Source organism: Lepisosteus oculatus, chromosome 15 (assembly GCF_040954835.1).
Source record: "Lepisosteus oculatus isolate fLepOcu1 chromosome 15, fLepOcu1.hap2, whole genome shotgun sequence".
In the NCBI taxonomy this organism is placed as follows: Eukaryota; Metazoa; Chordata; class Actinopteri; order Semionotiformes; family Lepisosteidae; genus Lepisosteus; species Lepisosteus oculatus.
Window position 1 is genome coordinate 32,198,328 of NC_090710.1, and position 14,212 is coordinate 32,212,539.

A 14,212-nucleotide genomic window follows, 5' to 3' on the forward strand; every position below is an offset into this window, starting at 1 on the left:
AACTTTTCCTTAGTGTAACTTTTCTGTTCTAATGAAACACAGCTATTAAACACCTCTCCAGATTGCTAAAATGAAAAAAATGCATGTCAAAAACATTTTATTCACACCTACACTAATTTGTAACACTTTTATATATTCCAATTCATGGTTGAAAGCAAAATTGAAAAAAAAAAAAACAGGGAAAATATTGCACTGAAATTACTCATCGAGAATGAAAGAGAGGGGGGTGAAATTCAAGACTGGGAAAGTGCATTCAGTACAAGAGACTAAAAGAATTAAATAACTTTCTAATGAGTTTTCACAGCAATGGACAAGTTACTGCTCTAGAGGAAACGTGCCAGGTGTCAGTGAGTAGTTGTAAAATCCAGTGCCAACAAGCAGTAAAAAACAGTCATAAAAAAGTCAAGATATGCACATACGGACAGCTGCAGATTTCATGGATTGTATTTCATGCATGTGTGCCTAATGAATAGAAAACACAATAAGAGCAAATAAGTCTATAGTTTCATTTAACTAAAACCTTTATTTCTTTCTGATCAAGTTATGGCTGTTTATTTATGTGGGTTTATTAATCAATACTGGCAGGATCTTTCTGTCCACAGCACAGGGCTCTCCTCTATATAAAAATGGAGATGCAAGCTTTATAATACACTATTAATATAAGGGCCTGTTCCATCAGAAGACTCTTACATTTAGAGTGAATAACAGTCCCCAGCAGGATTCTGCTGTTTGTGAGATTCGTTTTCCTTATAAATATTGAAAGGTGAAACAGGTATTTGATTCGTTTGTTTCCGAGACATTTGAAATAGTGTGATTATAATTGTAAAATGTGGTTGCAGAATTAGTGTTTGTGTATAGTGTTTCCCACTCACGGGGACTCAGTTATTGCCAAGAAACACAGAAGTCTGTTACAGAAGCTATTGGTATGGGCTACAGAAAAGAGATAATGGGCAGGCACCCTTGATGTGCTATTTCAGAAGGGGTTGTGTATTTATAGTCAGTGCAGATCTGGTGTTGAGGAAATACAGCTGAATATCACTTGATAGCTGGAAATCTGAATTAAAATTCAGATTAAAAAGCAACATAAATTAAGAACAAAATAACTTAGACTTCACATTGGTCAACAGCATGGTGCTTTGGTGTAACATCATTATTCCCTCTGTCGTTCAGCTTGGACAACATTTTTTTGTTTTTGTATGAACCTGCTCAAAATAAGACATTGGCTTATTTCTTACTCACCCCATGTTTGAAACTATGTTTAGTTGCACAGGGAAGAAATGGTACCGTATTGTAATTTCAGAGTGTAGAAAAGCATTGTTTGGTTAATAATCAGAAAGTGAGAATTTAAAAAATAATTTATCATAATAAATATTTTGAGGAAAATTAAATAATGCTATTAAAACCTTAGAAAATACATCTGAGACACATGACATTGTTCTTCCAAGGTTACAGAGTCTGCAAAATGCCTCCTGAGTGCAGGGGACGAGCTGCCAGCGCATCTCATTGGAAAGCTCTTGAAGTTCCAGCTGCTTGCTGCAAAACACGCTGACCTACAAAGACGAGCAGCGGAGCAGAAGGCAAGGACTCCAGTTCGACTTCAGCGCTAGCACAAAGCGTTGACCCTGTAGCGGTCACGTACCGCGTTTCAGCAGGCAGGGAACAGGACACCCATTCTTCCCAGTGTTGCGGTCTGTGTAGAAATTCATGACATTCTGGGTCGTAGATGCGTACGGTAGGTAGCCTGAAGAAGCCTCGTAACAACCTTAGAAAAAGTCATTCGGAGTGCAAAATTCCATTTATTATTGAGGCAAGTCGGGTGTAAAATAATTACAGCTGCATAAAACTTTTTGAACTTCTCATAGCAATTCAGTGAATGCAGATGTGCTGTGTTTCGTATACAGTACTTATATGATGTTACACAATACAGAAATATTATTGAATCAGTAAAAAATGAAACACTGCATCTTAATGCTGATGGTTCATGCTCACCACCACAATTCCCTTACAGCTCTCGGGTTCTAGGTTTGATTCCAGATTGGGAATTCTTTGTGGGGATTACTTGTTATCCCTGTATCCATGTGGGCTTTCCCTGGGTGCTCTGGTATCCTCCCTCCTTGCTGGGACATGCTGGTTAGGTTAACTGCCATCTCTGAAATTTTATTACAGTGCAGCACCCATACTAATAGGGTGTGTGTGCCCTACGACGCACTGACGTACAATACCTTCCGGGGTCGAGTCCCACCTTGCATCCCGTGCTGCTAGGATAGATTCTGGGTTTGCATGACCTTAGTGTGACTAATGGGATTTACAGTATGATAGCTTGGCTGTGGGAGTGCATGTCACACTGGAGGTGATTGTTGTACTCTTAAAAACTAAGCAATAGGTCAGTATCAACCACTGATGGAGAGGACCTCTGATGAGGATGATCTGCTCCCGGTAACAAAGCGCTTTTTCTCCCCCCCCCCCCCCCCCCAAGGCTGCAGAGGATAAAGCGAAGCCCAAGACAGGAGGCCCCCCAGCGAAGGAGAAAGCGGACAATAAAACCCCCGTGAAAGGCGACAAAGCCAAAAAGGGCCCGGAGCCGCCTCCTCCCGTTAAGGAGACTAAGCTCAAGCGAAGAGGAGAGGAAGACGACACAAATAAATATATTGGTACCAGTCTTCATTTGTACATCACAAAATGATTAATAAATACTAAATTCATATTCCACAAGCAGGGGCCTATAGAGCATCCGTTTACCCTCTCTGCAGCTACGTGTAGTCGTCACAAGGCAAGCAACAAGTTCTACAGAGTTGGGCGCAGTTCCGTTTTTTTATTGATCTGCTAGAAGCTGAATCTCGGAAGGACAGCACGTCTCTGCACACACGGCTGTTCTCCTGACGGTCCCTCTCGGTGCGTCCCTTGTTGTGTTTAGACGATGAACCGGACGACGGCCCAGAGCACTACGTGTTGATCGTGGGTTTCTGCCAGCCTCAGCTGGTGGCCATCCTGGACGAGCTGGGGGTTCACGTCTCCAACGTCATCAAAGTGACCTCGGAGAGCTACGACACCTCAAAGGCTCCCGAGGAGTCACTTGCTCTGCAGGAGTGTGCTCCCCCAGCAGCGGGTAAGGCTCGGTGTGAAATGGCTTTGAATGCCAAAAACATGTGAACCACAGGAGCAGTGCGTGGCTCCTGGGATTGAACCACTTTTAAGCTCACATTTTTACTGCTGACAATATCAGACGTTTGTCAGACATATCTAAATCTTTGCTGACTGCCCTATCTTTCCAAAACGTTGTGCTTCCTTTCTTCCCTTTTCACCAATAGGAATAAACCTATTACTTGTTCCTTTGCAAATCTAAATATACGCGTCTTTTGCCAAATTCCCGAAACCTGCAGACCAATGTCCTCTCACAGCCCCTGACGCCCAGGATCTGAAGAAAAAGAAGGATTTAGAGATGTTCTGGAAGTACCTGGAGCCAATTTTGAACAGTGGGAAACCCCAGTCAAAGCTCTTCGAAGTGGCGAGGCTGCAGTATGTGGTGAAGGATGCCATCTTACCTCAGGACAGGAGCAACAAAGAGATGATGGTTGGTTACTCTGTCCTTGTTTGAAATTGCACCACCTGTACTGTGTATTTCGTAGCAGGCATGCCGCAGGAAGTTATTTTGAAGTTCCCCGGTGATGCCTGATGTGTGTTGCTGGATTCTTTAGTTAACAGACGATGTCCTTTCTTAAAAATTGTGACAAAAAAAATAAAAACGAAGATGCAAGTATAATTTTCCTTTGCATTTCAGCTGGAGTTTGGAACATTGCTGTTTGAGGACATTGCTTGTCTGATCTATGACAGCCTAGACTGGAGGAGACAACACCTCAATTATCTCAATAACATGAAGCTGATCAATGTTCCAGCTGTAGCTAAAGGAAATGGCCAGACAGAGCAAATTTCAGCGGCTGATGTACGTTTTGATTTTTTTAAAATTTCTCACTAGTGTTGCGTTTACTGTGTATTTAGAAAATGTTTTGTGCCAGATTGGTTGTATCAATGTCTGATTGCTCAAGTCATTCAAAACAAAAATACTATTTTTGAAGGTACTATTTTTTTAAAGTATCGGGTGAACTGGGAGTAATGGAAATCAGGTCACATATTAATTAATAAAAATAACATTCTTTTATTAATTTCAGATTGCCATCACAACAGCACAGACACCAACTACAAGAAAGAAGCCGGTACAAGATGAACTGCCACAACCAATACAAGGTATATAATATTAAAAAAAGTAATTGACCATGAAAAGAGGGACAATTTTTATAGTTTTCATTTTTTTATTCTTGAATAAATTCAGAGTTCTTGTTATGTTTACCACTATTACCACAGCTATTTAGCCAGCAGGAAAAGTGAATTATAAATCTAAAACCAAGTAGATGCACTAGGATTATTTCTAAATCACTGCACATTTTCTTGAAAAACACAGATTCCCCTGTGCTCACCACTGACGTGGACATGCGATATTACAATGACCTGCTGGGCTTGATTCCCCCAGAGAGTGTATCTGTGCCTTTAATTCTTCACTGCATGCTTGAACAGGTTGGTCAGTCTGTGCTTATGAGCAAAGATGTTACATGTGAGTTTGTTAAATCCTTTTTTTGTGAATTAACCTGTACTAGCCATTGCTAGTGCCTTATGCCCATAATAAGTTGTGCAGATCCTTGAAATTTAAGCTTACAGTTTTAACTGTGAACCCATTATTGTTCTGAACGAGACGTCCAAAAATAATGAATTATTTATTTTATCATTTAGGTTACTGCAACAGAAAATGATGTCCTTCCTTTATCTGAAAGAGCACCGGAACCACATCCTGATGAACTGGACGATAGTATTGCAAATTGCATGTTATCAACAGTGCTGAGTCTCTCAATTTCAGAAGAGGAGAAAAAGGTACCTCAAAGTAGCATACTTGTAGTCACTCTTACAGATTTTTTTAGCAAAGAAAGTGCTTGCAATTTAAACTAGTCTTCAAAAACTTTGTATTTTCTTTCAAGAGCATAAATATATTTGAGGATCTATTGGTTCTTAAACTCAAAATACGTTTTGTGTAAACATTCACTTAATGCTCTATTCTGGCAAAGAAATGACAACAATGATTCTCAAGACACGTTCATGAGCCGAGGTTTTAAAATAGAAGTGATTTCTCTGGAGATGGACATGATGCCTGAATCCCCATATGTGGAGAGGTGACAAAAAAGTAATGTTACTGGAATCCGACAGATGGTTAAAGTTTCTGAATTCTGTTGCTGTTGTCATTCTAGCCATTGCAGTTTGGCAGAATGAAGATTTCAACGAAACTACCATTATTAAAGTATGTCCTCTTGCAAAATTAGAAAAATATATTTCTCTAATTAGTAAAAAGGGTATCTGCTTATTAAAGAATATATTTTTCTGATGTTAAGTAACCATTAAGATTTTTTTAAAGCAACACATTGCAGTCAGTTTCATGTTTCATTAAATATCTGTTTATTTTTCTAGAAATTATTAAAAGATTTCAATATTCAAGAAAGACATCTAAACCGTAAGAAGCGTGTGCGTCCCTTGCTCCTGAACTGTCATGATGAGCGAGCGCTGAGGCTGCACCACCTGAACGTGAGGGTTTCATTCTTCCTTTCCAGATGTTACAGTCCGTGCCCGTGGTTGATACTTCACACTATACATATCTCTGACTCGGAGAATTTGAAAATAAATAAATATGTACTATATTTGACCTTTTAGATAACTTTTTTTACACCACAAAAAAATGACACTATTTTTGTTCACGTTTCTAGGAGAAAAAAAAACCCATCAAAAATTGTTTCCCATGGTTTTTTTTTTCTTTTTTTTTTGATGTACAGCACATTGCTTTCATGATGTTTTCAAATGTGAATGGGGTGATAAACATCATGTTTCCATTGCATTGACACCAATTTTCCTTCTTTCAGTGTCTCGAGAAACATTTTTACACTTGTGTATTTGTTTTCTCTTTATGCTAAAAATACCAAGACTCATATTGATCATTTCTGTGACTTCCCGTACTTCCGGAGGGTGTGGGAAAAATCCTGGTGGAAAGTAGGAGGATTGAACAGGTCATTGCTAAATGGCAGCAGGGGTATAGCACTGTTGGATTAAACCAATGTTGGGTTTGTAAATACGTCATACTGCGTATTTACAGGGTGATGTTTTTAAAGAATGAAAGGCCAAAGGATATCGTATTGTTGCACACAGCTGGATGTCGACTTTATGGGATGTTAAGACATGAGCACAGTGCTCTGCTTCACAATATAACAAGGCAAGAGGTGGTCTGATGTGATGTGACCACAGCTCACTACATTCATCCACCAAGCTTAGCTAGCTAATGTAGGTAGGTTCTGGATAGGAGTTGCACTGCTGTCTCATCCCAGATGTTTCTGGAATTTCAGGGTTTTTTCTGACGTCACTCAGACGAATGCTTCAATGGAATCATAATTCAGTGTTTGACAGCCCATGTAGTCCCTTCGTGTTTGACACGGGCGTTGTAAAGATGAAATAGACAAGTTACAATGTTGGTCTAAAGTAAGAGTGATGTCCATCGCAGGATGAGGCGCTCGGGAATTTGATCGGTAGATGGCTGTCAGCATGAGATCAGCTCAGTTTTGGAATCACCTTCAGGTGTGAGCCGGGTCCCTTGCTCCTTATATTCTTGATTCTGAACATTTCAGACCCCTATGGACGCATGCCACCTGCTTATAATCTTACTCATTGAGGCAGATTTGTTTTTCCAAATGTCGATATCATAAATATTTATTGAGACAGAGTACACTGTGTTAAGAAACTCTTAATATCTTTGGTCTCATGACTTCAGACTGTTAGAAAATACTTCTTTCATGGCATTTTTGGGTTGTGAGAACCAGTTTGGGGTACCCAGTTTTGTGACTTCCCCAGCTGGAGAGGGGTTGGGGAAGGACATTCTATTCCAAGTGGTCATTGAGTCAAGTGGAATTGAAGGGTAATCTCCACACAGACAGTATGCTGTACTGCCTGCATGTTGGTGACAACAATAAATAGATGATTTGTGATTTCATAAAACAATCTTATTTCATATGTCTGTTTCTCTCATTTCTGTCACTTTACTTTCAGAGTGATGAAATTTTTGATCCAGTAAAAGCTGAAGAACAAATGTTTAAAAAGATGCCAGCGTCAAAATTCCTTAATGTACCACAGCCTTCTAGTGAAAAGCCGTGGTCGACCAGAATTCAGGAACTCATTTATTTTTGTACGGATGGTAAGGCACCACCACGCATTAAATCTTCAAATGAGAAAAAAAAAACAGTAAAAATAATGCATGTAGACATTTTTGTGTGCCTTATACTTCAAAGCAAACTTTATCCCTGGTTTTCTTGAAGCAAGATTTAAAGATTTAGCGTGAATCTATTAAGAGACTAATAGGTGTGGAAAATACAAATGAAATGTTTTTGTTTCTGCTTAAATCTGGTTTTATTTAATTTGGGAATAGGAGTTTGGAGCCTTAAAGTATGTCATTATGATGCAAAAGACTATAAATATCCTGTTTCCTTCTTCTGCTTGTTAAATGTCAGAGTCCCTGAGCTGGCCAGAAGTTGAAAGAGCCTTCAATCAGTTTGTGTTTGAAGGCATGAAGCTGACAGGGGTGGATGAGCGTGGGTGCCTGGTGGAGACCGGGGTGGGGAATCCAGGGGCGCTGCCCTGGGCTGATCCTGTCTCCTTTGCAAAACAGATGAGAAAACAAATGACAGAGAACAAGGAGATAAAGAGCACAAGAGGTAATGTATTTATTGACATGAAAGTATCATTGAGTCCACGCCCCTTTACTTTAGGAACACCGTCAGTGTCGTCTGATAAACCCCAATTATTCATCTGAGGTGTCATGCATGTCCTGTTATATCAGCCCTCACGCTTCTAATCGAAACAAAATTTTTATTCTTCTCGCATGGAAGTGTTGGCTACTTCATGTGCTGCCGTCCAGTTGTCAGAGCCAGGTGATGCCCTGTGAAGTCACCACACGAATGTTCAGTTGCTTGACTTCAGCTGCTGCAATTGCAACTAGGACTCGGTTTGCGCTGCAGTTAGTAAGAGACTCATGCGCACGTCCTTCTGGTCTGGCTTGGCGCTGTCCTTTTATGTGTGCAAGCTCTAGCTTACAGACTAGTCCTATATGGTTGGTAAGGAGGTCTCGAGAACTTGCTATTAAACTTTCAATTTAAACTTTAAATTTACATCTAGACTCAAAACCTCTCTTTTCAGAAAGGCTTTTATGTAAACAGTGTCTGTATCTGCTCCATTTCCCAATGACCCTTTATCTTAATCAACACCCCAGTCTGCTTGTCTTTCTTATACAGTATGTGCTTATTATGCCATCTGTTATCCTTACACTGTAACTGTTTTTTTCTTTTCTTTTTTTTTTTACACCGGCTGTAAAGAGCTTTGAAATGCTACTTTTAAAGGTGCTATAAAAAAAATTATTTCTTTTTAATTATTGTAAACAAGATGCGTCTCTGGACTCTCTCACGGCGGTGTCCTGGGTTTATGCCATGGTCTTGGTATGTCTTTTGTTCTGCATGAAGGTGTGATCAGAAAAGCAGACAACTTTCCTTTTACCAACTGAAGGAGCAATGCTCACCAGTGTCGGATGTCACATCAATGCCTGCTTTCTATCAAAGTGATCTGTGATGTATTACATCTCAACAGAACATCATAAATGCTAGTAACACTTCATTTGAACGTTGCTGCATAACGGCTTCATAACTCCTTCATAAGTGCTACACAACAGCTTATAATCACATACATAGTGATTCACAGGGACACGTGCAGATGACATGACAGGACGTGAGCATGAGAGGTCCTGACATTTGTGTTACCGTTTGACGTGTGAAGAACCCTAATGTAACTTTAGGAATGACCCTAACTCGTAGCCCTGCAAGATAAGGTGTTTGATTGATTCAGTCTCATTTCATTTTGCCTGTCAGGCAGTGAAACTCTGGTGCACAGTTCTGAGAGAGAGGGCCGGAAACCCTACTGCAGGTCAGACAGCTATGGTAAGGTCTGCCGTGGCTATGCATGCAGTATGTAACATCTATCTGTCCTGCGAGGGGTGTTTATCAGAAACTACAACTGAGAGAATAAAAAGTCTGTGTCGTCGATGCCAAACAATTAAACATGCACTTATAAGAAACTCATTGGAAAAATACCTATTTAAAAAAAAAACTGTGCAGTCCTTAGACACTTGTCGAAGAATCTGCATTTTATTTATTTTCTTAAAATTGGCAGTGCAGAAAATATTCTCTTAGTTGCATGGTATTTTTTCACCATAAAACAATATTATTGGTATTCTTGCAATATGTTGGGTATCAGCCTATCCATCAAAAAAGGACGTCGGTCACCAATGATATCCATCTGGTTCCTTTTGCAAACCCTGGTTTAATCATTAAAAAGGAAAAAGGAAATCCTTCAATTCCATAAAGCAGTGAGTGATTTTTCATTAGCTATGATTTGTGGTTATACTGAGGTTCGTAAAGTATGATATAAGAGAACTATGATTTACAAATGGGGTACAAGGCCCTTATTTTCCAGGTCAAGGCAACCTGTAGGAGATGGAGAATAGTGCCTAAGACAATTCAAATTGAAATAGAAACATAAAATATAATGTTTTTTGAATGCTTACAAAAGTATTATATGTACTTTGTTTTTCAAGTGCACTTTGGCAACGATGACCCGGAGCCTGAAACATTTCTGAAGAATAAGGTATGTTATTGTATTTGTTTCTCCAAGTATTCCCCATATGTTATTACTTGATAATAGATGGCAAGCACATTTTTATTTGGTCAAAATTAAATATAGCAGTTCCTTAGTTACCTCATTTTTGGCATACCCTTCAATGAGGGAATCTTCCTGTGCTGTAAGAAATACAATCTGTGACAAATGACTTGCAGATACAATGTGCTAACTTTTCTTTTGTACGTGTGGAAAGTTTTTGACATCAATCAAAACAAAACATAACTTTTGATGCATGTAAAAATGAAGAAAGGATGACCTATGTTTACATCTGGAGAGAGTCCTGTTTTCCCAATTATCATTTCAGAATACTATGAAAAGAGGAAAAAAATATTCAAGTATGGGCTTAAATTTCTCCTTTCTTCTCGGTCCTCTTTTCCAGTTTCTGTGCCTTTTTTGAGGTTAACCACTCTTGCTGACGTCCTCTCTCTGCTTGCTAAGTACTGGAATTCTGAAGCCTTGTCATTAAAGCTCACCGTTTTCCTTCTGATCTTTTTCACTTTCCCCACCTTGTTTCATTCGCTCAGCTCCTAGCAGTTAGTCGCTTCCACTCTCCCCGTCTTTGCTCAGGTCGCCTCGGGACTCTGTCGGTCTTTTCCCTTCCCATCCTGTTGTCTTCATTATTCCCCCTCTCTCTCTTCACTCGCGCTGAGCTGAGCTGTGCAGGGCTGAGAGGCAGCAGGAGAAACCACACCTACCCCCTGGCCTGGATCCATAACATCTGCCCTTCTTCCCCACCTTTTCACTCACCTGCCCTCCCAGCACTTCTAGAATTAACACTCAGCTCTTTCTCTCCTCTACAGTATACAGTATATGTCATATTTACTCCCAGTTCAGCTGTTTTCTCCTGTTCGCACTTGAAAATCTACCTTTAAAAATCTTTTTTTTCCTACCACATTCCTTGACCGTGCCGTTTTCCCTGATTGTATTATACTCTCTTAATCTCTGTCAAGAACCTCAATCCCTGCCTCTCCCACACAACACATTTGTTCGATAGCATGCTCCTGCTGTAGCTCTCTGAATACTGCACCAGCTCCTCAGTCCTCTGTACCTGCTCAGTTTCCTCCCTTCCAGCCTGTGCTGTCGGCACCACTGTGTGCACATCCCTGCTGTATCTTCTCTCGCCATCATTTATTCTCAGAGTGTGCCTGATCAGGCTGCATCAGTAGCTCTTGTGTTTTCCCTTTCCCTTGAAATCTACTGTATAAGTTGTTATTACCAGAACTGCACTTTTCGACAGTGCCTGCAGTAGATACACTGTAACATATTTTTGGAAGCTTCTGTTCAGCTGTAGCTCTCTAATGAGTGGTTATACATAGCCTGCATCTGTCATTTTCCAGTTGGAAGCCATGTCTTTGTATATTTTAGTTTTCTTTACTGCTTGTGGCAGCATGTAATGTGTCTAAACTTGAGACATATTGTAAAGGCTTTTTCCTGCTGCAACAAAAATGATAATTCAGACAATATTTCTTACAGTGTTTAATGATAATTGAAGGAAAATTCACTTTAGTTTATATTTATATGTGTTTCTGTTATTTTATAAATATTCTTTATATTTGAGGATTTTTCAGATATGTATTTATCATGCAGATTTTTTTTTTGTTTTCTGTAATTTCTGTAATTCAATGTATTGTAATATTTGCTGTTATTTATTGACGTAGGAATTAGAAGAAAGGTGTCAGTCCATCAGAACCGATATTGAGGAAATCCAAAAGGCTCAGATTCGATCATTGAGAGACTGGTACTTTGCAGAGCACTACGAACCGAATGTGTTTTTACAGGTAACAGGAAAATGTTATTCAATAATTAAGTTAATGATCCTCTGTGTGATTCAGTCTATTCACTATAGATTATTGCATTTACAGTTGCACATCAGGAATTCATAAACGTATAACATATACAACAATAATACTGTACAACACCATAATACAAAACAACTTTTACTGTAACAACTTTGCTCAATCAGAACTCTTTCAATACTATAAGTTAAAAAAAATCTTCTACAGGCAACTCATTTTTTGCTTGTTATAAATCTGTAGGTCTACCATTTCAATATACAGTAACTTTTCATTTTTTCTAAATTGTCTCTGTATTGTATTTGTATGCATCAAGTTAAGATTTAAGCTTGTATCTTATATATATATAACTATAACAGGTACTGTGAAAAGGTTAATTTTCTGACTAACCTTTCAGGTTCTCCAGAATGCTTCCCAAACGTATGGATGCACTGATATGTACCATCGCATGCAGGATAACTCGCTGTTCTTGGTCTTTCACAACCCTATGAACCAGCAGCGGCAGAGCAGGGAGTTCTGGGATATGGCCCTTCACTCGGACGTTGGGTTTAGGTAAAATGGGAAAAAAAGCAACATAGTAACATGCATTTTACCATATAGATTGCACAAAATAGATAAGACATAGTAGCTGATTTAATGATTAAGTTAAAGATGTTTTTGTAGCACATCTCTCAGTCAATCTACATGTTTTAAAGTTCTTGTTGTTTGCATAAAGTTTATTTTGTCAGCAGCATTCGGTACAGCAAATTATATTTAAATCAGCACAAAAATAAGCCTCGTCTTCGCAATAGAAACTACCTGGAAAATGTTGCCGACTCGATTTGCGACTGGGTGAGGGAAGAGGAAGTGAAGAGGCGAGCTTCCCTGTGCCTGAGAGCAGCAGACAGCCAGGCGTCACAGCCGCCCGCCGCTGGTGCGGCCAGGTCCAGGTCCGCCACGCCGAAGAAGAAGGTCAAACCCCCGTCTCCGAAGAAGACCGGGAGTAAGACGAGAGCCTGTCTCAAAGCTCATTTCTCAATGCAAAACACATCAGACGCGCACAGATATTAAATTACAGAAACCATAAATAAACTAGCAGCTCCACACACTCACCAAGCCCTTGTAACAGTGTCTATGATGGCCTTCCATGCAGAGAAAATATAACTGTTTCTATACATATACTGTATACACACAATATATGTTAATTAAAATTAAATCATGGCTTAAACAATGTATGGACTATGCAGCAAACTGGGTACATCGACCATATCACTTATACTTCTGGTATTATCTCTAAGGGATTTAATTTTTGTGTTCTGTACGTTTCTTTTCTCAATATGACAAAGGATCACCTAGTAGGTCACTAAGCAAAACTGAAAACACTACTGAACCTCAGTCAGCACGGAACCCATACACGCGTGAAGGTTCACTTAAGGTTAGTGTATTGAGAAGGCAATTTCTTACTAACATCAGGGAATATATACATAAGGCTGAAATGTTTGCATAAAGAAGGGTCATTACAGTATGTCTCCCATACTGTACATTGCCTGTTTTAAATTTCTTGTCTGCTTTGTTGCACATTGTACTTAGTTTTAACAAATTACAATATATTCTCATTCATGTGAGGTTGGATTAATACAGATATAGTGTGATGCAAATTGACTAATGGGTTTCCTTTAAAGTGAGGATTTCCTCTGAAGTCAGTTAATCGTTTTCTGCTACTTTTGTGACACTAGTGGCTGCTTGAAGCAAATAAAAGATTGAGTGTTTGAGAAAAGGTTTTCTGTGATCTCAATCGCTGTTAAGGCATGGAAGGAAGAGCAGGAGAGACTGAAAGAGGAGGAGTCTGCAAAGAAAGAGAAGAAAGAAAAGGGGGGAAAGAAGAAAGCGGACAGATCAGAGTCAGCTGACAGCAAAAGAGCCCCGTCTTCTCCCAAGAAATCGTCCCGAGACCGAAGAAAAGAGGAGCCCGTCCAAACCCCCGAGCCTGCTGCAGCTCAAGAGCCCGACACAGCAGCAGACCTGCCTCCCGAAAGGGCCTATAAAGTAAGGGAGGAGAGACATGGCATTGATCGTGGAATAAATCACGTTATACCTTTTCGATTAACTTAATTTCTTCCTGCACAAATGGTCTTTTTTTCTTCAACAAAGCACTTCTTCAGGTTGTACTGTCTGCTTGTGTTTCCAGTTCACGGGCTACAATATGGGTGACAACCTGATTCAGGTTTCCGGACAGGTTCAGTCCCTGTTTCCATCTGACGGGGGACGTATTAGAGTGGAAAGCACACGTTTTGTCCAAGGTAAGGACAATATGCAGGTGTGTATGTTAATTTTGTCATTTATCATTACAGCACCCCTCCCTAAGAAGACTATCAATGAAAGGATAGTTAACCTTAAAGAATAAGCAAGAATTTAGGACTGATTCATTGATTGATTTATTAAGACACCAGTGTCATATAAACAGAAACACTATCCCCGTTTTTTTATCCCCCTTTTTAAAGAAGTGCAGTGTTTTCTGTGTTATTCAGAAGTAATTTCTTTGCTAGTGAAGGACTCTACTGGAATCCCTGCAGTTTCTTCACGATCACATGTACAGTGTTTGCCAAGATGTCAGAGGAAGTAAATCCCTCACACTTATC

General features: G+C 39.6%; 1 protein-coding gene across 5 annotated transcripts in view; it reads left to right on the plus strand.

The window, feature by feature from the left end:
* spag17 (sperm associated antigen 17) overlaps positions 1-14,212 on the plus strand; it is a 32,392-nt gene that overhangs the window by 3,470 nt on the left and 14,710 nt on the right. For 4 of the 5 annotated variants that reach the window (XM_069179223.1, XM_069179228.1, XM_069179224.1 and 1 more), the window contains exons 4-22: positions 1,446-1,577; positions 2,477-2,651; positions 2,915-3,106; positions 3,381-3,571; positions 3,779-3,940; positions 4,167-4,242; positions 4,457-4,569; positions 4,783-4,920; positions 5,509-5,622; positions 7,129-7,273; positions 7,587-7,790; positions 8,994-9,062; positions 9,719-9,768; positions 11,460-11,579; positions 11,992-12,146; positions 12,386-12,576; positions 12,920-13,008; positions 13,380-13,619; positions 13,762-13,873. In XM_069179223.1, the coding sequence (XP_069035324.1) occupies positions 1,446-1,577; positions 2,477-2,651; positions 2,915-3,106; positions 3,381-3,571; positions 3,779-3,940; positions 4,167-4,242; positions 4,457-4,569; positions 4,783-4,920; positions 5,509-5,622; positions 7,129-7,273; positions 7,587-7,790; positions 8,994-9,062; positions 9,719-9,768; positions 11,460-11,579; positions 11,992-12,146; positions 12,386-12,576; positions 12,920-13,008; positions 13,380-13,619; positions 13,762-13,873 (2,668 nt within the window). The remainder of the gene's footprint in view (positions 1-1,445; positions 1,578-2,476; positions 2,652-2,914; positions 3,107-3,380; positions 3,572-3,778; positions 3,941-4,166; positions 4,243-4,456; positions 4,570-4,782; positions 4,921-5,508; positions 5,623-7,128; positions 7,274-7,586; positions 7,791-8,993; positions 9,063-9,718; positions 9,769-11,459; positions 11,580-11,991; positions 12,147-12,385; positions 12,577-12,919; positions 13,009-13,379; positions 13,620-13,761; positions 13,874-14,212) is intronic. The other variant, XM_069179227.1, reaches the window with a different exon arrangement.